Source organism: Macaca thibetana, chromosome 1 (assembly GCF_024542745.1).
Source record: "Macaca thibetana thibetana isolate TM-01 chromosome 1, ASM2454274v1, whole genome shotgun sequence".
Lineage (NCBI taxonomy): Eukaryota > Metazoa > Chordata > Mammalia > Primates > Cercopithecidae > Macaca > Macaca thibetana.
Window position 1 is genome coordinate 120,172,683 of NC_065578.1, and position 21,875 is coordinate 120,194,557.

The 21,875-nt window shown below is 46.1% G+C and overlaps 2 protein-coding genes and 1 pseudogene across 3 annotated transcripts in view; 1 reads left to right on the forward strand and 2 right to left on the reverse strand.

Annotated features, from left to right (window-relative positions):
• LOC126931509 (neuroblastoma breakpoint family member 3-like) overlaps nucleotides 1–21,875 on the reverse strand; it is an 833,099-nt pseudogene that overhangs the window by 495,945 nt on the left and 315,279 nt on the right. The gene's annotated exons all lie outside the window — the stretch shown is intronic.
• Nucleotides 1–21,875, reverse strand: part of RBM8A (RNA binding motif protein 8A) — a 165,504-nt gene that overhangs the window by 37,001 nt on the left and 106,628 nt on the right. The window lies entirely within an intron of this gene.
• On the forward strand, nucleotides 1,787–12,709 carry POLR3GL (RNA polymerase III subunit GL). Its single transcript, XM_050751431.1, has 8 exons — nucleotides 1,787–1,860; nucleotides 8,777–8,943; nucleotides 9,261–9,390; nucleotides 11,079–11,147; nucleotides 11,489–11,545; nucleotides 11,783–11,856; nucleotides 11,988–12,101; nucleotides 12,388–12,709. The coding sequence occupies exons 2-8, from the start codon at nucleotides 8,818–8,820 to the stop codon at nucleotides 12,472–12,474; spliced, it is 657 nt and encodes a 218-aa protein (XP_050607388.1). The 5' UTR covers nucleotides 1,787–1,860; nucleotides 8,777–8,817; the 3' UTR covers nucleotides 12,475–12,709.

Consider the following 21,875-nt stretch of genomic DNA (forward strand, 5'->3'; position numbering starts at 1 on the left):
ATCCCCATTCTCTGCACTTGGTGTGTTTATGCGCTCCTGTGCGCCAGACCTGACCTACCACGCACGGCACATGGCACACTGTGCAAGAAAGGTGTAGACAGGCTTTTTGGATCCACAGCCGGTGTCCATACTGTGCAAAGAGAGGCAAGAGATGTGGCTTTCTTCCTGTAGTTTAATTGTGAAGGAGACACGGTCTAGCCTGGAGTCAGACACAGATACACCCTCGCCCCATCTCTCAACAACGGAACACCCATCGCAGAGAAACTCGGACCTCAGCTCCCTTATATAGACCTAGATAAATATGAGGAAGGTGGATATGGGGGCACTTTTAGACAAGGCAAGGGACATTCCCAGGTGCCTCCACCCCGTATTATTGTGGGCAGGGAGATAGGAAAGTGGCAGGAAGAAGAGCGAACCTGGTAATACACTCTGTCACATTGCACCTCTTTAATCTCAGTCTTGCTTAGTCGTCTTATTTTTTCCATCTTGCTTGAAGATCTCTGTCTGAAATGCTCCTTATAGCTTCTCTCTTCCTATCTGTCTATTGGTCTCTCACACTGTCTCTGCCTCTCCTTGCCACCTGCCCTGTCTCCATGGTTACCATAGCTTCCATCCACATATTTTAGGAATGAGTTTGTGTCCAGCTGGAAGGCACCAAGGAAAGTGGGAGAAGAAGAAAAATCCTAAGGTTTTAAAAAGTTCACTCAGGGTCCTGAGCTAATTCGGAGGCTGGAGGCCCCCCAGATGCAAGATACTGAAAATAATGTTCCCAGGTATGGGAGAGAGAGAAAGATTTGAGGGAAGCTGCCCATTTTTACTAGTTATTTCTTGGACACGTGTCAACTATGTGCCATGTGCTTTATATACACTATTTTCAATCCTCACAACTCTGTAAGATAGGAACTATCATCTTCTTGTTACAGATGAGGAAACAGACTTCTTAAGTTTAAGCAAGTTCTCCAAAGTTTCACAGCTATATTTCTGTTCTATGGCAAAGACTGGGCGCTTGCCGCTACACCTACAGCCTCCCAGTTTACAGGTCATTTTCTCTTACATCTGGGATATTCTTCTTGACTAACTCCTAGACTTCATCTCCATTCTGAACCCTTTCTCCCTTGTTTCTGTTTTCTGCGAAAATAGGACTCCTCCTTCCACGCTGCTCGCCTTCCCAAGAAGCGCGCAGGAAGTGGAAAGTATTGGAAAATGCAGAAAAAGCTGGGCTTCTGCCCTGTCTCCCCAACTCTGGTACTCTGATCCCAGATCCTTCCTTTCTCAAACCCTCTGCCCACCTTCTCACAGACACGGCAGCAACCCACAGAAAAACATTTTTAGAAAAGAAGTATCCATTGGTGGTGCTGGAGAGAGGCAGTGTATGATTGAAAGGAAGGCTGGAGTAATGGAGAGACCAAGCTGTGAAGCTAGAGTCCCTAAAGAGCAGCTTTCACAGGGGTTCATTTCTCCGTAGGCCCTCTCCTCTTTTGGCCTTTCTGTAGGGGCTCCCTCAACACGGTCCCTCGATAAGATACGAGTGTCACGTTCCCTTGGTGAACTCTTGCCGGCCAGTGGCTCCTTCCATCTGGAGTGAGACCGGAAATAAGTGACCCTAGATGATTCTGCAACCCCCATCTCTCTCTGCGACCCGCTTCGCAAGCTTCGGTTCCAGGCTTACTCGCTCCCTCCCTCCTTCTCTTCCTAGGCTTCAAGAGGGCGGACTTCCCTCCTCAGCTTCTCCTGCATTGGCCGAGAAAACTCACCAATAGGGAGCTCCGGGAGGCGGGCCTAGAACGCCACCGACTTGAGGAAGCCCAGTACATTTCAAGTTGGCCGCGGCGTGGGCTCCGCGTGGGGGAGGGACAGCAGGTAAGGCTCCGACCTGGTGGCTCTGACCTGGTTCGGTCCCACACTTGCCGAACTTGTTCATCCCGGCCAGGCTGCGAAATAGATAACGCTTTCCGTCAGGTTGTTGGATCAGCCCCCTTCTGGCTCCCTACCTTTTCTCCCCTGGGCCCCCATTTCTGTATTGATTGTATACTAGAGAATGGTAGTTTTCTGTCGCGCACGGGGAGAGACATTAAAGCAGAAAACGAGACAGCCTCTTGTACCTCTCTTTGCTATAGCATCAACTTCCTCCCAATCTATTAATATTATCCCAAGAGCCTGACAAACTCCTGTTATCTATGAAGACTAGCTGAAATACTACCTGTAGTTTTCCTGGGCTGCCTTTCTTGCAAAATGAATTGTTCCCCGTCTGACGATAGCATTTTGTGTATACCTTTATTGGGACACTTAGTGCACTCTCTCTCTTTAATGACTCTATGCCTTTTAGAATAGAAGGTTTTGTAGGATAGGTGCTAGTAGTTAATATATAGTGCCCAATAAACGTTAGTTAAATAGAATTGATTTTTGGCAACTAGCACTCTTTTTGGGGAGGCAGAATTTAAATTCCTAACATAAAATAAAAATAAAAATAAAAACTAACATAACTAGGGAACAATAAAAGACAATACAGTATGTAATTAAGAGCCATTAAATTAGTGGTTCATAATATTAGTGTTTCATAATTGTTTCTGCAATCTAGAGAAGGAAGAAAGCAGGGAGAACTGGAATGGTGAGGGGAGGCTTTATGGATCACAAGGTCTCAAGTTTGGAAAGGCCCATAGAAATAATGTATTTATTCATTCATTCAACAAATATTTATTGAGCACCTACTATATGTGAGACACAATGCTAAATCATGCTGATCACAGGGAATCCTCTACTAGAGCCATGCATCCTTCTTACAAACCCTATTTAGTAAATTGTTGCCCAGCTTCTATGTAAACATCTTTAGTAAGGAAACTCTCTTGTCTCTCTTGTAGGTCATTCCATGTTTTGATATCTGTTCTTTAGTCAATATCCAATAAATATTCTAAATAAGAACTATATAGCTAAAGGAAATGCATTCCACACTTCCACTGTAAACAGGGGAAATCTGGCTGGGAGCGGTGGCTCACGCCTGTAATCCCAGCACTTTGGGAGGCTGAGGCGGGCGGATCACCTGAGGTCGGGAGTTGGAGACCAGCCTGACCAACATGGAGAAACTCCGTCTGTACTAAAAATACAAAAATTAGCTGGGCGTGTTGGCGAATGGCTGTAATCCCAGCTACTGGGGAGGCTGAGGCAGGAGAATCATTTGAACCCAGGAGGCAGAGGTTGCAGTGAGCTGAGATCGCACCATTGCACTCCAGCCTGGGCAACAAGAGCAAAACTCCGTTTCAAAAAAAAAAAAAGACGGAAATCTGACCTTTTACAGTGGAATTGGTAGCATTCTTAAAAGCAAGCCATTTCTAGCTGGGCGTGGTGACTCATGCCTGTAATTCCAGCACTTTGGGAGGCTGAGGTGGGCAGATCACTTTAGCCCAGGAGTTCAAGACCAGCCTAGGCAACAACAAAACCCTGTCTCTACAAAAACTACCAAAAATAAAGAAAAAAATAGCCAAGCATTGTGGCTCAGGCCTGTAGTTCCAGCTGCTCAGGAGGCTGAGGTGGGGGGTTGCTTCAGCTGGGGAAGTTGAGACTGCAGTGAGCCAAGATTGCCACTGCACTTCAGCCTAAGCGACAGAACAAGAACCTGTCTCAAAAAAAAAAAAAGAGGCCGGGTGTGATGGCTTACACCTGTAATCCCAGCTCTTTGGGAGGCTGAGGCAGGTGGATCACGAGGTCAGGAGTTTGAGACCAGCCTGGTCAACATGGCAAAACCCCGTCTCTACTAAAAATACAAAAATTAGCCAAGCGTGATGGTGGGTGCCTGTAATCCCAGCTACTCGGGAGGCTGATTCAGGAGAATTGCCTGAACCCGTAAGGTGGAGGCTGTGGTGAGCCGAAATCACACCACTGCACTCCAGGCTGGGTGACAGAGCAAGACTCTGTCCAAAAAAAAAAAAAAAAAAAAAAAAAGGTACACAACTCTCTGCACTAAAAAAATTTCCAAAAAACCTCATCCCTCAAATTAACCATTGTTAATTTTTGGTACATATCTTTCTTTAACAGCTTTTTTAATTCATATGTGTGTATGTATTTCTGACAGAAGATTACCTTCTACATATATTTAATATTTTTTTCACCAACTAATCTCTTGTGAATTTTGAATTGCTACTTGATTTTTGTTTTAGCTTTTTGTTTTGAGACAGAGTCTCTCTCTGTCACCCACGGTGAGTGCAGTGGCATGATCATGGCTCACTGAATCCTCTATCTCCTGGGCTGAAGCGATCCTTCTACCTCAGTCTCCCAGGTACCTGAGACTATTTTTCGTAGTCTATTTTTTTATTTTTTGTAGAGATGGGGTCTCACTGTGTTGCCCAGGTTGGACTCAAACTCCTGGACTTAAGTAGTCATCCCATCTCAGCCTCCCAGAGTGCTGGGATTGCACACAGGTGTGAACCACCACACCCACCCTCGAGGTTTTTTTTTGTTTTGTTTTAATTAATAGATTATATATTTTAGAACAGTTTCAGACTTACAGAAAAATTTAGCAGATAGTGCCAGGAGTTCCCATTTGTCCCAGTGCACAGTTTCCCCTATTAACATTGTAGATTGGCCGACCATGGTGGCTACCGCCTGTAATCCCAGCACTTTGGGAGGCTGAGGCGGGTGGATCACGAGGTCAGGAGTTTGAGACCAACCTGGCCAAGACAGTGAAACCCCATCTCTATTAAAAATACAAAAACAAATTAGCTGGGCCCGGTGGCGGGCTCCTGTAATCCCAGCTACTCGGGAGGCTGAGGCAGTAGAATCACTTGAACCCGGGAGGTGGAGGTTGCAGTGAGCCGAGATTGCGCCACTGCACTCCAGCCTGCACGACAGAGCAAGACTCTGTCTCAAAAAAAAAAAAAAAAAAAAAAAAAAAAAAAAAAAAAAAAAAAGGCCGGGCGCAGTGGCTCACGCCTGTAATCCAGCATTTTGGGAGGCCGAGGCGGACGGATCACCTGGTCAGGAGGTGGGGACCAGCCTGACCAACGTGGAGAAACCCCCTCTCTACTAAAAAAAAGTATAAAATTAGCCAGGCGTGGTGGCGCATGCCTGTAATCCCAGCTACTCAGGAGGCTGAGGCAGGAGAATCACTTGAACCCGGGAGGCGGAGGTTGCGGTGAGCCAAGATCGCGCCATTGCACTCCAGCCTGGGCAACAAGAGCGAAACTCCATTTCCAAAAAAATAAATAAATAAAGTAGATTAGTATATTTGTTACAATTAATGAATGAATACTGATACATTATTAACTAAGGTTCATACTTGATTGACATTTCTTTGGTTTTTAGCTATTGCTCTTTTTCTGTACATGGATCCCATTTAGGATTCCACATTATATTTAGTTGTCACATCTCCTTACGCTCCTCTTAAGTGTGACGGGTTTCTCACACTTTACTGTTTTTGATGACTGACAGTTTTGAGGAGTTGGTTATATTGTAGGATGCCTTTCTGCTTGAATTTGTCTGATGTTTTTCTCTGTATTAGCCTGAGGTTATGGGTTTTTAGGAGGAGGATCACAGAGGTAAAGTACCATTGTATTGTATAATATTAAGGGCACATACCGAAAACATGATTTATGAGTATTGATGCTGACCTTGGTCATCTGGTTGAAGTAGTGTTTTTCTGGTCTCTCCACTGTAAAGATATTCCTCTTGATTTCCTAAATTATACTGAATGAGGGCTGGGCGCAGTGGCTCACGCCTGTAATCCCAGCACTTTGGGAGGCCGAGGCAGGCGGATCACGAGATCAGGAATTCAAGACCAGACTGACAACATGGTGAAACCCCATCTCTACTAAAAGTACAAAAATTAGCCAGACATAGTGGCATACGCCTGTAATCCCAGCTACTCAGGAGGCTGAGGCAGGAGAATCACTTGCACCCGGGAGGCAGAGGTTGCAGTGAGCTGAGATTGTGCCACTGCACTCCAGCCTGGGTGACAGAGCAAGACTCTGTCACAAAAACAAAAAACAAAAAACGTGTGTATATATATATATATTCCCTATACACAGTCCACATGTAAGAAGTGGGAAGTTATAGCCGGTGCAGTGACTCACGCCTTAATCCTAGCACTTTGGGAGGCCAAGGCGGGTGGATCACCTGAGGTCGGGAGTTCGAGACCAGCCTGACCAACATGGAGAAACCCCATCTCTACTAAAAATACAAAATTAGCCAGGTGTAGTGGCACATGCCTGTAATCCCAGCTACTTGGGAGGCTGAGGCAGGAGAATCGCTTGAACTCGGGAGGAGGAGGTTGCAGTTAGCCGAGATCGCGCCATTGTACTCCAGCCTGGACAATAAGAGCGAAACTCCGTCTCAAAAAAAAAAAAAAAAGTGGGGAGTTATGCTGCCCTTCTCCCTTTTAGGATGGTGTGTCTACATATTTTATTTGGAATTCTACATGAGAGATTTGTCTTTTCTCCTCCATTTAAATAAGTTCAGTCATTTATTTATATCACTATGGACTCACAGATGTTTATCTTATACTTTGGGGTTATAATCTAATACGCTTTACTTACTTTGTTCCTCAAATTGTTTCAGCTTTGACCATTGGGAGCTTTTTCAGTTGGCTCTTATTTCCCTTTGACATAACCTCATCAATATGTTTATTTTTTTCTTTTTTTCTGCTTTTTGTTTGTTTTTTGTTTGTTTGAGACAGAGTCTCTACTCTGCCACCCAGGCTGGAGTACAGTGGCACAGTTACGAGTCACTGCAGCATCAACCTGCCCGGCTCAAGCGACCCTTCCCAGTAGCTGTGACCACAGGTGCATGCCACCATACCTGGCTAATTTTTGTATTTTTTGTAAAGATGGGGTTTTGCCCTGTTGTCCAGACTGGTCTCAAACTCCTAGGGCTCAAGTGATCTGCCCACTCCAGCCTCTCAGAGTGCTGGGATTATAGGAATGAGCCACTGCACCCAGCTAACCCCATCAATATGTGAGTGTGGTTGTTGTTTTGAGCACTTCCTTACTTTTTGACACCTCAAGATGCTCTAGACTCATCCTGTGTGTTTCCTACCCTGTCCTAGAATCAGCTAGTAGTCCAGGGAGCCCTGGTTCCTTTTATTGGAAAATTGTATTAGAAACCAAGATCTGGGTGCTAAGTGTGCTCATTGCTGCTGGGATATCATTTCTCTTAAGTTTTCTTTTCATCTGGTGATTTTATTCCCCCATCCTAGCTGCCTCTGACTGGTTCCTCAGGATTGACAATAAGAGACAGAGTGAAAATTCAGTAGAAGGAGAAACTTTGGATTCATCAGTGTTCATCACAGTGGAATATACTGTCTTGGGGGAGAATGGATACCATCTCTTTAGGGAAATGCCACCAAAAGCTGAATAACAATTCACAAAGTAGGGTCAGGGGTGGTGACTCACACCTGTAATCCCAGCACTTTGGGAAGCCCAAGCAGGTGGATCACTTGTGTCCAGGAGTTCGAGACCAGCCTGGGTGACATGGCGAAACCCCGTCTCTACAAAAAATACAAAAATTAGCCAGGCTTGGTGGCACATGCCTGTAGTTCCAGCTACTCAGGAGGCTGAGGCAGGAGGATCACTTGAACCTTGAAGGCATAGGTTACAGCGAGCCAAGATTGCACCACTGCATTCCAGCCGGGGCAACAGAGTGAGACTCTGTCTCAAAAAAAAAAAAAAAAAAAAAAAACACACATACACCAAACAACAACAAAACAATTTACAGAGTGAAGTCCTGCACTGGGAGGGATTTAGACTAGATGACCTCTAAGGGTCCTCCGAATTCTAAGATTCTGTGCTTCCAAGTGGTGTTTAAAAAGATCAATCTGGCCTCTCGTGGTGGCTCATGCCTGTAATCCCAGCAATTTGGGAGACCGAGACATTTGGATCACTTGACATAATGAAATTCCATCTCTTAAAAACAAACAAATAAACAAACAAAAAAACAAAACAAAGAGCCAGGTATGGTGGCACACACCTGTAGCTCCAGCTACTTGGGAGGCTAAGGCAGGAGGATCACCTGAGCCCAGGAGGTTGGGGCTACAGTGAGCCATGATCACACCACTGCACTCCAGCCTGGGTGACATAAAGAGACCTTGTCTAAAATAAAATATAAAATAAAATAAAATAAAATTTGATTGTAATGTCTCTTTTCCCCTGGTTGACAATGAAATTGATGATTCATCCCTGTGCTCCCACAGTGTCTGACACTATCTTTTTCATGGTAGATGATTAATAAATGTTTCGCTGAATGCATTTCTTTGGATTGAATTGGGGCCTGGTCAGGTTTGGAAGGCCAGAGATAGAAAGAATTCAAAGGTTATACATATAAATGCAGTTAGTGACTGGGCATAGTGGCTCATGCCTGTAATCCCAGCACTTTGGGAGGCTGAGGCAGGAGGATCACTTGAGCCCAGGGATTCGAGGCTAGAGTGAGCTGTGATTGCACCATTGCACTCAAGCCTGGGTGACAGAGTATCTCTAAAAATAAAAATAAATAAATGCAGATAGGAATAAACATCAAATTGTCTTAGGGATGTAGAGTTTTGTCCGAGGGTCTAAGCACTTTCTCCTTTGTGCTAAACTATATTGTAATTATCTGACCTGTTTGGGGGACTATGTCTCATTCATGTTTATGTTTCCAGAAATTCTCTCTCTGACACTGTGCCTTCTCAGTCAAAATTTGTTGAATGACATTGACTTTTTATGTCCCAGCGATAAAAGATTGAATGTCTTGTACCTCCTTGGCTTCCTGTCCATTCTACTACATTTCTTTTTCTCTTTGTTTTTGTCTTTATCAGGTTTTTTCACTGGATCTCTGAACACCCAGGCCCCCTCCACCATGGCCAGCCGGGGTGGGGGCCGGGGTCGTGGCCGGGGCCAGTTGACCTTCAACATGGAGGCCGTGGGCATTGGGAAAGGGGATACTTTGCCCCCACCCACCCTGCAGCCTTCTCCACTCTTCCCTGTGAGTCTCTCCACTTCCTTCCCAGACTCTCATGTGCCCCTGGCTGACTGTACATGATTCTGAATTCCTCCTGGACCATCATAAAACCATCCTCACTGGCCCTCTCTGTCTCTATACTCCCAATGCACAAGGGACGTTTTGCAGTCAAAGAAGTGTCCACCTTTATTTCTCCCCAGCTTTCAAAATGATATGTTACTCTCCCCATTTTCTTTCAGCCCTCTGCTCAGGGGAATATTAGATTAAATTGGGAGGAGGGGTCTTCCTAAATTTGTACTAGCATTTTCTCCCTGAACAGACCACTGCCCCTGCCTCTTTAGCCTTTGGAGTTCCGCCCAGTACCTTTGCCTTCAGGAGAGGAAGGGGAATATGTCCTGGCACTGAAGCAGGAGCTACGAGGAGCCATGAGGCAGCTCCCCTACTTCATCCGGCCAGCTGTCCCCAAGAGAGGTCAGTTGGAATGCTAGCATCATATTCTGAGTGCCTTCCGTGGGGAGTGCCCTGTGCTCAGCACCACTGGGGGCTGGAGAGGCACAGGAAGCATACTGTCTAACTGGGGAGATCATAATAGTTACTCCTGCATCTGAAATGCATTATAGTATTCATGGTTTGTTTTGAGTCTCATGATAGTTTTGGGACAGCGGGAGGTTAAATATTAAAATCCCATTTCTTGTGTGTAGGTGGGGGGATGTATTTTCTAAAAATTTATATATTTTTTATTTTTTTGTAAAATAGAGATGGGGTGTTCTTATGTTGCCCAGGCTGGTCTTGAACTTCTGGGCTCAAGAGATTCTTCCGCCTTGGCCTCCCAAAGTGCTGGGATTACAGGCATGAGCCACCGTGCCCAGCAAAAATTTTAACAATCTGGATATTAAAAGCACCAACCAACAACAGTACTGAAATCCTGGTTTCTTATTCCCTAGCATACTTTCCACTGCATCACACTATTTCTTAATACAGCCATGCCTTTGAACTAAGGGACAGAAAAAAAAAAAAAGTCATCATGGCCGGGTGCGGTGGCTCACGCCTGTAATGGCCAGCACTTTGGAAGGCTGACATGGGTGGATCACTTGAGGCCAGGAGTTTGAGGCCAGCCTAACCAGTATGGCGAAACCCTGTCTCTACTAAAAATATAAAAATTAGCCAGGCACAGTGGTGTGAGCCTGTGGTCTCAGCTACTCAGGAGGCTGAGGCACGAGAATTGCTTGAACCTGGGAGGTGGAGGTTGCAGTGAGCTGAGATCTCGCCACTGTACTCTAGCCTGGATGACACAACAAGGCTCTGCCTCAAAAAAAACAAAAACAAAAACAAAACAAAACAAAAAAACACTGGCCAGGTGTGGTGGCTCACACCTATAATCCCAGCACTTTGGGAGGCTGAGGTGGGCAGATCACGAGGTCAGGAGTTCGAGACCATCTTGGCCAACATAGTGAAATCCTGTCTGTACAAAAAAAAAAAAATACAAAAAATTAGCCAGGCCTGGTGGCAGGTGCCTGTAATCCCAGCTACTTGGGAAGCTGAGGCAAGGAGAATTGCTTGAATCTGGGAAGTAGAGGTTGAAGTGGACCGAGATTGCGCCACCGCACTCCAACCCTGGGCGACAGTGTGAGACTCCATCTGAAAAAAAAAAAAAAAAAAATCATAATTTTAGGTGGAAAAGAAACAGGTTAGAAGAGTGATAAGGGGCCGGGTGCCGTGGCTCACGCCTGTAATCCCAGCACTTTGGGAGGGCGAGTTGGGTGGATCACGAGGTCAGGAGATTGAGACCATCCTGGCCAACATGGTGAAACCCTGTCTCTACTAAAAATACAAAAATTAGCTGGGCGTGGTGATGTGCGCCTGTAGTCCCAGCTACTCAGGAGGCTGAAGCAGGAGAATCACTTGAACCTGGGAGGTGGAGGTTGCAGTAAGCTGAGATTGCACCACTGCACTCCAGCCTGAGCGACAGAGCAGGACTCTGTCTCAAAAAAAAAAAAAACAAAAAAAAAAGAGATAAGGTCCTCACTGAAGCTGACCCCCTGGGCTCTGAGTTTGGGGTAAGGAAACAGATAATTCCTGAGTATTGAGAGGGCTGGACTCTCAGGAACAGTCCTGTTCTGGGTCTCAAGGGATAAAACTTTGACTCTTCCACCCCTCAGATGTGGAGCGTTATTCAGACAAATACCAGATGTCAGGTCCGATTGACAACGCCATCGATTGGAACCCTGGTAGGTGATGGGCTCGTTCATTGACTGCCTTTCTTTCAAATGCATGAGATGCTTCAAGCCATTTCCGCCACGCCCATGTCCCCACCCCATTCCCTGATCCAGCATCTGCAAGCTAGAGCCTTAGTTATGTTCCAAAACACTCTCAGATTTTACCTGGAAAAGCTATTAAATAGTTCCCACTACTCAGGAGATATCTAAGCCACAGTTTTGTTCTGAACAACTTTGACCCAGCCCCTTCCTTCCTCTCCTTTAAAACCCTCAATCCCCCTTTAAAACCAGTCATTATTCACTGGAGAGCCCAGGCAGGGTCCTATTGACATTTACATTCCCACTATTCCCAGATTGGCGGCGTCTACCCCGGGAGCTAAAGATCCGAGTGCGGAAGCTACAGAAGGAACGTAAGTGTATCTGGAAAAAGGAGGGAGAAGAGAGGTTTCCTTCATCAGCCTGAGGGCCAAGGCTGCTGCTGGTCTCACTTTCCATCCCAGTTCCTATACCCAATCTACCAAGTGTTGTTGCTAGATGTCATAGTGGCCACATGAGGGCAGCAGAGTGACATGTTCTTTGCATGAGGATGGGCTCTAAAGCTGGCAAAATTTGCTCTCTGATGGTTCACCTTTTGATCCCCCCACCAGGGATTACAATTCTGCTCCCCAAGAGGCCCCCTAAGACCACAGAAGATAAGGAGGAAACAATACAGAAACTAGAGGTGAGGAGGAAGTGTGCATAGAGACCTTCTGAGCCCTGGATCCATTCCCTCTCTCTTGACCCATGTGTGCCTCAATTTTTCCTTTCTGTGAACTGAACCTGAATTTCTATTCCTATTCATTCCCACATGAGACCCTGGAGAAGAAGGAAGAAGAAGTAACTTCAGAGGAGGATGAGGAGAAGGAAGAAGAAGAAGAGAAGGAAGAGGAGGAAGAAGAAGAGTATGATGAAGAAGAACATGAAGAGGTGAAGGGGACTCCTTCCACCTTAGTCCCCCTCCCTTTACCCCAGAAACTCTGGGGATCTCAACTCTTTATACTAGGGATGCTTTCCTCAGAGGGTTGGCATGCCAACAGAGATAGTGCCCCCCAGGGTAGGGGCTTCCCTCTACTCCCTCTGCCCACTTCTCCAAACTACAGCTGGAAGAGCTGTCTCAGGCCTGGAATGGTGTGACTGAGAGGAAAGGGGTCTGGTACACAGGAAGGAAGGTGAATGCCAAATTGACTTTTACTTTTTTTTTTTTCCATTTCAGGAAACTGATTACATCATGTCATATTTTGACAATGGAGAGGACTTTGGGGGTGACAGTGATGACAATATGGACGAGGCTATATACTGAAGAAGGTCTCTGGACCCTTGTGTCTTTCTTGAGGCTACAGAGAGTAACTGTCCCTGTTATTTGTTTTTTCGGACAAGCAAATCATTTGGTCAGAGTTCACATAACCTGTCTGGTCCCTGGAGATGAGAATGGAGGATGATGACAGTTTATTTTCTACGCTTCCCCTCCTTCCACGTTTGTATCACCTCTGCTATCTTGGGGAAAGTGCAAAGGACAAATATCTCAATTGTATGAAGGGAGAAAGGAGAATTGAAAGAAGAACTGGGGTTGTTAGAGCTGAGATAACTGTACACATACCCCTGCCCAATTTGTATAGCTCTTTGTGGAGATAATTAAGGCTGGGAGCAGTTTGAAGGAGTAAGCCTGGTTTTATACTTTTTTTTTTTTTTTTTTGAGACGGAGTCTCGCTCTGTCGCCCAGACTGGTGTGCAGTGGCGCGATCTCCACTCACTGCAAGCTCCGCCTTCCCGGGTTCCCGCCATTCTCCTGCCTCAGCCTCCCGAGTAGCTGGGACTACAGGCGCCCGCCACCGCGCCCGGCTAATTTTTGTATTTTTAGTAGAGACGGGGTTTCACCGTGTTAGTCAGGATGGTCTCGATCTCCTGACCTCGTGATCCGCCCGTCTCGGCCTCCCAAAGTGCTGGGATTACAGGCGTGAGCCACCGCGCCCGGCCTGGTTTTATACTTTTAAATAAAGTGTTTTTATCTGTTTCTGTTGTGGGTGAGGCCTGGTGATAGAGGGCTGGAGGAATGAAGGAAATGATTAACTAAGCAGGGTGCTGTGATACACTGGAGGGTTACAGCCCGCTTGTCCTTTGTCCCTTCCCTTCTACCCCCATGGTGGGATACATATTCACAATCTAGCCCCACCAAGGAATATTCAAGGCCTCATCTGTAGGGCAATGCAGAGTAAGTTGTAGAGAAGAACAGTCTGTGCCCCTTGCAGACCAGCTGACTTCTGAGCCTCTGGTCGTCAGGCCACAAGGACATGATTGTGTCTGTTCACACATGTTCACAAGGACACAGACCCTGTCTTTCCCACACTTGACCTTGGTCTTGTCCTTATTTACAAAAAGTGGTTACAGCAATTTTTGTGGGAAAAGTCAAGAAAACCAGGTATGAGGAGGGAGGAGGAGCTGACTTATCCACCATACTCCCTCCTCTTCCAGACCCTGGAGATGCCACTTTGAAAGGTATATCTGTGCAGAGTGAGCCCCCCTAAATATCCTATTCTCCAGTTACAGAAACCAGTGTGTGACTGAGTTGCAGTTTCTCTTTTGGTTCTTCCCTTTGTGGAATTTAGTTAGCCTTTCTCACTCCCTTTCTTTGGGGGAAGGGAGGTAGGCGGTGTTATTTTACAGGAAGTAAGGAGGGTGGGGAGGAAGGGAGTGACTTAGGGACACTCACAGATCTGAGAGATGCTTTCTCGCCCACAGAGCTCTCCCTTGGGTGAGGTCACTTTCCGAGGCTCTGATTGGCTTCTGAGGAAGCCTTAGATGAGCTGATTGGTTCCAGCCACTTGACATGCAACAGTCACGGGCAAGCTGCGTGTCCAGAATAGGAACTGAATAAGGAGGCATGCTATCATAGCAACCCTACTGAGCATTTGAAAGCCGTAAGATGGGATATAGAAGAACCTTCAAAACATTCCCCAACTGCATTCAAGCAGGCCGACTGAATTCCCTACAGCATCAAGTGATGGAGACTGGCAATCTAAGGTTGAATATGTTTGACCCCATTGTAAAGAATGAAGAAAGAGTGTGACTCCATTGAGAGAAAGCACCTTAAAAGCCTAGTTTGGGTGTGTTAGTTAGTGTTTACATAGAAGCAGTGGCAGGCGCCATGGCTCAAACTTGTAATCCCAGAAGTTTGGAAGACTGAGGCAGGAGGATTGCTTGAAGCCAGGAGTTTGAGACCAGTCTAGGCAACAAAGCGAGTCCCTGTCTCTACAACAAAAATATTTAAAAATCTTTCAAATAGCTGAGCGTGGTGGCACTCCCTAGTAGTCCCAGCTACTAGGGAGGCTGAGGCAGGAGGATCCCTTGAGCCCTGTAGTTTGAGGCTGTGGTGAGCTATATGATTGCACCACTGTGCTGCAGCCTGGGCAACAAAGCAAGAACCCGTCTCGAAGAAAAGAAAAGTAGAAGCAGCGAAGGAAACAGGAATAGAAGCAGAACGTTCCAGAGTCATTGAGCAATTATGATGATTGACGTGTTTCTTTTTTAGTCCTCATGAGGTGTTGTGTTGAGTGGCAGGAAGGAGATAGGGGACCTGTAACTGGGATTTCCCATAGCTGTACTTCAGCCTGTGATTATAACTAGGGAGAGATCAGCAAAAACAAAAGTAAAAGCTATTGAAAATTTTCCTTTTGCATTGTTCCCTACATACACACACCAAGTCCTAACCTGGTCAATTATGTGTCTATGTTGGGAGCACAGCCACCCCATAAAGCCCACCAAATGTCAACCTGGGAACTTAAAAGAGTAGGAACAAAGAAGATTCTGGAAAAGCAGCACACATCCTATACTCACACATCCTTTTCCCATGAAACTGGGGAAATGAGGACAAAGGTTGGAGTGACCACTTGAGATCAGTTGTATTACTTCAAAGTGTCAGAAAGATCAGACTATTCTTGGACTCTGCCCTGTCTGCAGGTGACCTTGCTGGACAAAGCCAGGGACACAGAACCCAGCAGCTTTCCCAGATTCTGAAGTGGTTCCAAGAATGAGCTAGACTTGTTTCCACTGACCTTTCCCCTACTTTCCATAGGTACTATCAGGCAGGCCTGAAGCCCAAGGCCTAGTAAACAGGGTCATGGCTCCTATTCATTTTGGAGGAACCCCTGAGAGGTTAGGAGTTGAGGCCATGCTTGCAAACGTTTTTTTGTTTTGTTTTGTTTTGTTTTTTGAAATGGAGTCTCACTCTGTTGCCCAGGCTGGAGTGCAGCGGCACAGTCTCAGCTCACTGCAACCTCCACCTCCTGGATTCAAGTGATTCTGCTGCCGCAGCCTCCTGAGTAGCTGGGGTTACAGGCGCGTGCTACCATGCCCGGCTAATTTTTGTATTTTTAGTAAAGACGGAGTTTCACCATGTTGGTCAGGCTGGTCTCGAACTCCTGACCTTGTGATCCACCTGCCTTGGCCTCCCAAAGTGCTGGGATTACAGGCATGAGCCACCATGCCCGGCCCCTGCTTGCAAACATTTACAGAGGACCTACACAGAGCTGCTCAGCCCAGTACTACTCGCCCGATAGGGCTTATGTTGAACAGATTGCTGCCATGTCCACCGTCTGGGCTGCACTGGCCCCAGGCAGGGTAGGTTCTCTGTCAAGAATCCTGTCCTGGGCATGGTGGCTCCCACCTGTAATCCCACCACTTTGGGAGGCTGAGGTGGGAGGTTGCTTGAGGCGAGGAGCTCAAGACCAGCTTGGGGCAACTTAGTCTTCCCTAAGTCTGCCCCTACAAAGAAAAAAAAAAGGAAAGAATCCTATTTTTCTCTATGCTATGTTCCATCCCTAGCCTCATGATTTCCTCCCATCTCAGGTGGGCAGTTTAAGAGGGGTCTGCAAACAGACTCAGTGACTCAAGTGGTTTGAGGGAGGCTAAATGGCAGACCTGAAAGCAACATGTAGTTTAGATTAGGAGTGGAGACCAAAGAAAATTGGAGGGTCAGATGAATAAGGTAATTGGGCACCTATAATTTGGTAAGGAAAAGACAGCTCTTTTCCTCAATTCATTTTTTTTAAGAGACAGGGTTTCACACTATTTTATGGTCCTAGTTTCACCACTCCATAGCTTTGTGCCCTTCAGAAAGTCATGTATGTCTCCAAGCCTCAGTATTCCTCATGTGTGAAATATAAATTTGGACTAGATGTGTCCAATGGGAGCCCTTCTAGCTCTCACAGAGTAGGGCTTATGCTGATCCATCTGTAAGAATTCAAATGGGCCTGAGAACAAAGGCAGGATGTGCCTAGCTTTGGCTGAACATATTCCATTCGCTGGATTTCCCCACTTTATTTTCAGCCTAGGCAGACTAAAGATACCTCAGGCATCTGGCCAGTCGTTTCCAAGAACCTGCTTCAGCTCGGGTAGCAAGAAGATCAGCAATTCCATCAACAAGCAAGAAAAGGACACCACTTACAGCAGAGTTCAAGGTCACAATCGGCAAGCCAGGACTCAAATCAAACAGGCCACCAGTAGATTTCTGACTGAAGAAGGGGCTGGTGGGCAGGTCCTCTTCATCTCCCCTCATATGTCATGTCCAGCCAGAGGATGGGTAAGAGAAACGAGCTCAATGAAAATAGCTCCACTAACTAATCTGGCCAAACCAGTAGTGACCTCTTCTCCACTGACCTTTCCCCTTCTGGGGCTCCCGTTTCCTCAAGGTCATTTGGGACCACAAAACTGGAAATAAGTTCTAGTTTCCTGCTATCACCTCAGAAAGGCCTTTGGCTCATCCCTAACAGACTTTAATTTGCCTCTTTGTATCTAGGAAAGAAGGGAGGTCCCCCTCATAACCTTAATGGGGGAGTCAGTGGGAAGACACTGATCCAACTTAACTGCAGGATCTTAATGGCTAGGTGCTCTCACCTTGGGAATCCAAGATGTTGGGGAAGGAGTCCAGAGATTCCTCAGGCCTGATCCCAACAAATGCAGGAAGGGGCTAGGTCCCCATGACCTCAGAGTCTGAGATTATTCTCCAGTCTCAAACTTCTCCTCCTCCTAGGATCCTCAGCTTTGGACTGTGCTCCCAGCCCTTTCCTGAATAGTTCTCATCCTTGTGATTCCTCATTGATCTTGGTTTACAGTAGAGAAAGGGGGAAAATATCCAAATCCTGTCTCTGATATTCTTTGGTACACTCAGGGCAGTGTTGATAATATTAGGTTAGGAGGGAGGGGGTTAGATCTATTTTCGTCTTACCAAAAGGGGGAGGTAGAAGAAACTCACCTAAGTTAGGGATGCGGATTTGGGGTATTTCCTGTCTTGGAGAGAATAGGTAGAGTCCCATTTGGACAGGGAAAGAAGCCCTGGTACTCATCCTCCTTAGGCTCTGGTGTATTCAGAGATACAGCCATTTTGGAGAAGAAACTCCCTCTTCAAAGGAGGACAATTTAATGCTTGTACTTCATTTTTCTTAGGCAGAGTGATAAGAGGAAGTGACACAAAATGGGCTCAGTGGGAGAAAGGGCAAATGCTGATCAGCCCTTTTCTAAGTCTTCCATTTCCTTTCCAAGCCTCTTTCCTGGCACCTAGACACTCTTTCTCATCTGACCATACTTGGCTGCTCTGGATCCCTCACCTCTCCCTTACTTGGCTTGGCTCCTGTTTTTGGGTCTTGCTTTCTACCCTGAGCCGCCACACTAACACCTGTCCAGAGATATCAGGGATGTTTATACACTTCTCAGTGGCTGAACTGGGCCAGGCCTGGAGGGTTGGCTGAGGACCAGACAGAGAGCTTATTACTCAGACTCATTCTTGTTGTCTTTCAAATTATTTTCCTCTCTTTGACTCTTTCTCCGTGTCTCTCTTTACCTCATGCCTTTATACGGTGCTGTTTAAATTGGATTATTCCTGGGGTGATATGGTGAGGACTATTTGGAGCCACAGAATACACATGGCACATCTTCCAGAGTGTTAATTTTACTTTTAAGATTTGGTGGGGGAAGATAAATCATTTTTATGCTAAAACCAACACAAATATATTATGCAGTGTAAATCAAAATTTGCATTTTTTAAAGATAAAATAGGTACTTCAAAGACATTTCTGGCTCATGACAGGCTCCTTTAGACTGCTTTGGGAGTCCTGGGGGAAAATGGTTCACTCTCTTGTATCTTAGGGGTCCTGCAGAGGAAATATTTGAGAAGCTCTACTTAGAGCAGAGGTAACAAGTTAAGAGAAACCTAAACACTAAACAGGAGTCAGGCAGATATAAAAGATCGAAGCATGCGAGTGTAATGCAATAGAGAGTGGTGAGAACTGGCAAACCAGAGCCTGCCTAGCCCCTTCAGCTCCAGCCGATTAATGCCATGAAAGAAAGTGACTCAGTGTTACCAAATATGATTGCTTTTTTTTTTTTTGAGACGGACTCTGGCTCTGTCGTCCAGGCTGGAGTGCAGTGGCCAGATCTCAGCTCACTGCAAGCTCCGCCTCCCGGGTTTACGCCATTCTCCTGCCTCAGCCTCCCAAGTAGCTGGGACTACAGGCGCCCACCACCTCGCCTGGCTAGTTTTTTGTATTTTTTAGTAGAGACGGGGTTTCACCATGTTAGCCAGGATGGTCTCGATCTCCTGACCTCGTGATCCGCCCGTCTCGGCCTCCCAAAGTGCTGGGATTACAGGCTTGAGCCACCGCGCCTGGCCATATGATTGCTTTTTAAGAGACACCAGAATGGTAGATGTTAGTGAAATCTGATTTTTAAATGTTTACAACTGATCAAAAATGTTTAGGAAAGGAAATACAGGTTGGTTTATTTATTATTTTTTTCGAGACGGAGTTTCACTCTTGTTGCCCAGGCTGGAGTACAATGGCACGATCTCGGCTAACTGCAACCTCCGCCTCCCGAGTTCAAGCAATTCCCCTGCCTCAGTCTCCTGACTAGCTGGGATTACAGGCATGCACCACCACACCTGGCTAATTTGTATTTTTAGTAGAGATGGGGTTTCGCCGTGTTGGTCAGACTGGTCTCGAACTCCTGACCTCAAGTGATTTGCCTGCCTCAGACTCCCAAACTGCTGAGATTACAGGCGTGAGTCACGGTGCCCAGCTGGCAATATGGGTTTCGAAATGTCTGCAAGCTGGTTTGGCCTATGGGCCTCTGATTTGCTGCCTCTGGCTTAGTGTTTCCTCCAGCTTTGCTTAGGTTCATCATCAGCTAAAATCAAGACAAAAGAAGAGAAACACGAATCACAGTGTGATCTCCCTTCCCTAAGTCCATCTCCCCACCAGCTTCCCATCAATCTTGGAGCACTAATGTCAGGGATTTTCTCCTCCACCCACTAAGCAGGGTGGGCAGTATCAGAAATGGTGTTGAGATACAGGAAAGAACAAGAGGAAAGAAGGAAGCAGTCTTTGGATATAGAAGGTTATTCAGTTTAAAGGGTATTCACCAAGGGAAGATGAAACCCCAAATAGGGAATTATCATAATTTTTTTCTTTCCTTCCTCACTTTCATTCCTAACCTTCAGGCCTCCCTCACAGTCAAAAAGATATTCTGAACTTGCTAATGATCAACCTCTCTCCCAGCTCTTCCACCTCCCAGGTGACCTAATTTTCCCAAACCAGAGATAGCAGATCTTGCCTTGTCAGACTTGGTCGCCATTTCCAACCTCTCTGACCTTCATGATCATTTCTCCTACTTTCCAAAAGTATATGAAGCATAGGCCTGGGATTCCATGGTGTCAAATTCTGTTCCCAAGAGTTGGGGGCAGTGGGATGCAGGAAGTTGCAGGAGAGTTTGGAGCTGTCCTGCGGGACAGCTTGAGGAGGTAGAACTGCAAAGAAGCCTCGAGAGTACCACTGGCAGAGGTATACCTATGTCCAGGGGAAACAAAGGAGCTATCGGCCCTGCCCAGCCACCCTCTTCCTGATCTACAGGAATCGGGAGGTAAAACAGAAACTAGAGTTTCCTCAGAGTTGGAAGGTGAAGCAAGCATGAAAGACAGGGAATAAACAGAAATGGGAGAGCAGGAGGCAAAGGATTAACCCTGAGTCTGGCTAGATGAAGGAGGAAGCCAGAATCTGGAGAAGTGGAGAGGGAGGGATCTTTAGCCACAGAACCATATAAGGGAAGCACAAATGTTGGCCAGGCGCGGTGGCTCACGCCTGAGATCCCAGCACTTTGGGTGGCCGAGGCAGGCGGATCTATAGTGAAACCCCATATCTACTAAAAATACAAAAATTAGCCAGGCATGGGGGTGGGCACCTATAATCCCAGCTACTCAGGAGGCTGAGACAGGAAAACACTTGAACCCGGGAGGCGGAGGTGCAGTGAGCCGAGATCGCGCCATTGCACTCCAGCCTGGTGACAGAGTGCGACTTGTCTCAAAAAAAAAAAAAAAAAAAAAAGGAAGCACAGTTCTCATGCCCCTGAATACCTCCTCCCCTCTCAGCAGCTGAAATTCTTGCTGTATCCATCTGTCCAATACGTTAAAAATATCCAAGCTGGGAACCTAGCCAGACATTTCCAAGAACCTGTTTACTGACCATTTGATTAACTTTGATTGTCAGCAACTTCATAGCCCAACAGAGACTGAGAATGGACCTTGCCTAACATCTCAGGACTCAGGGAACATGGAATTCACAATCCTGTCCCTTTGTTTTCCCTGTCTTCTTTCTCCCATCACTCTGTTGCCTGGAGATGACCAGTCAATTGATAGTCAGAGTCTGTTCATTCTTTTCTCTTTACATAACAGGCCCAGCAGAGAGTAGGGAACGGTCAAGCAAAGGGAAAGGGCAGGACAGAACAGGAATAGCCTAAATAGGCTAAACTGGGCCTCATCCGTGGGGTCACCTCCACTGACATTTGTGCTACTCAGTCTAGTCTACCTCGCGGAAAAAAATCAAATGGAATGCAATACCTTGAAAGAAAAAGTCTGCAAGTCCTGTGACATTACATTGTATATCCAGCACTCTCTGTTCCTCAGTTTATCACTCCAAATGATGGGAAGCTTTTCTTTGGAGTTGTATACTGAAAAGTTAAGAAAGTTCAAATAATTTTTAGAAGGTTACAGGGTTTAATCCACAGGCTTGGGAAACACACTGGGAGTGTGAAAAAGAAAACCCTGAGGCCAAGTGGGTACTGTGGCTCACTCCTGTAATCCAAGCACTTTGGGAGGCCGAGGCAGGCAGATAGCTTGAGTCAAGCTATCTGGAGTTTGAGACCAGCCTGGGCAACATGGTGAAACCTCATCTCAGCTAAAAATAAAAAAAAATTAGCCAGACATGGTGGTGCACGCCTGTAATCCCAGCTACTTGGGTGACTGAAGCAAGAGAATTGCTTGAACCCAGGAGGAGGAGGTTGCAGAGACTGCCCCACTCCACACTAGCCCAGGTGATAGAGTGAGACTGTCTGAAAAAAAAAAAAAAGTAAATTATTCAAGGGGGTGATGAGGGATATGTCTCTTCTTTTATTTTAGGTAACAATCACTTATGTGGCATTGTTCTAACTTTTTATATATATTTAAAAATTTCTCACAATCTTCTGAGGTAGGCATTATTATTATCTCTCATTTTATAAATGAACTAACTGTGACATAGAGAGGTTAAACAAGTTGCCCAAGGTCACACAACTGGTTAAATGGTAGAAGAAAGGTCTTAATTTAGATAGTTTGGCTTCAGGGTCCACGTGCTTAACTACTATACTATACTTTCTTCCTTTCTCTTTTCTTTTCTTTCTTTTTTT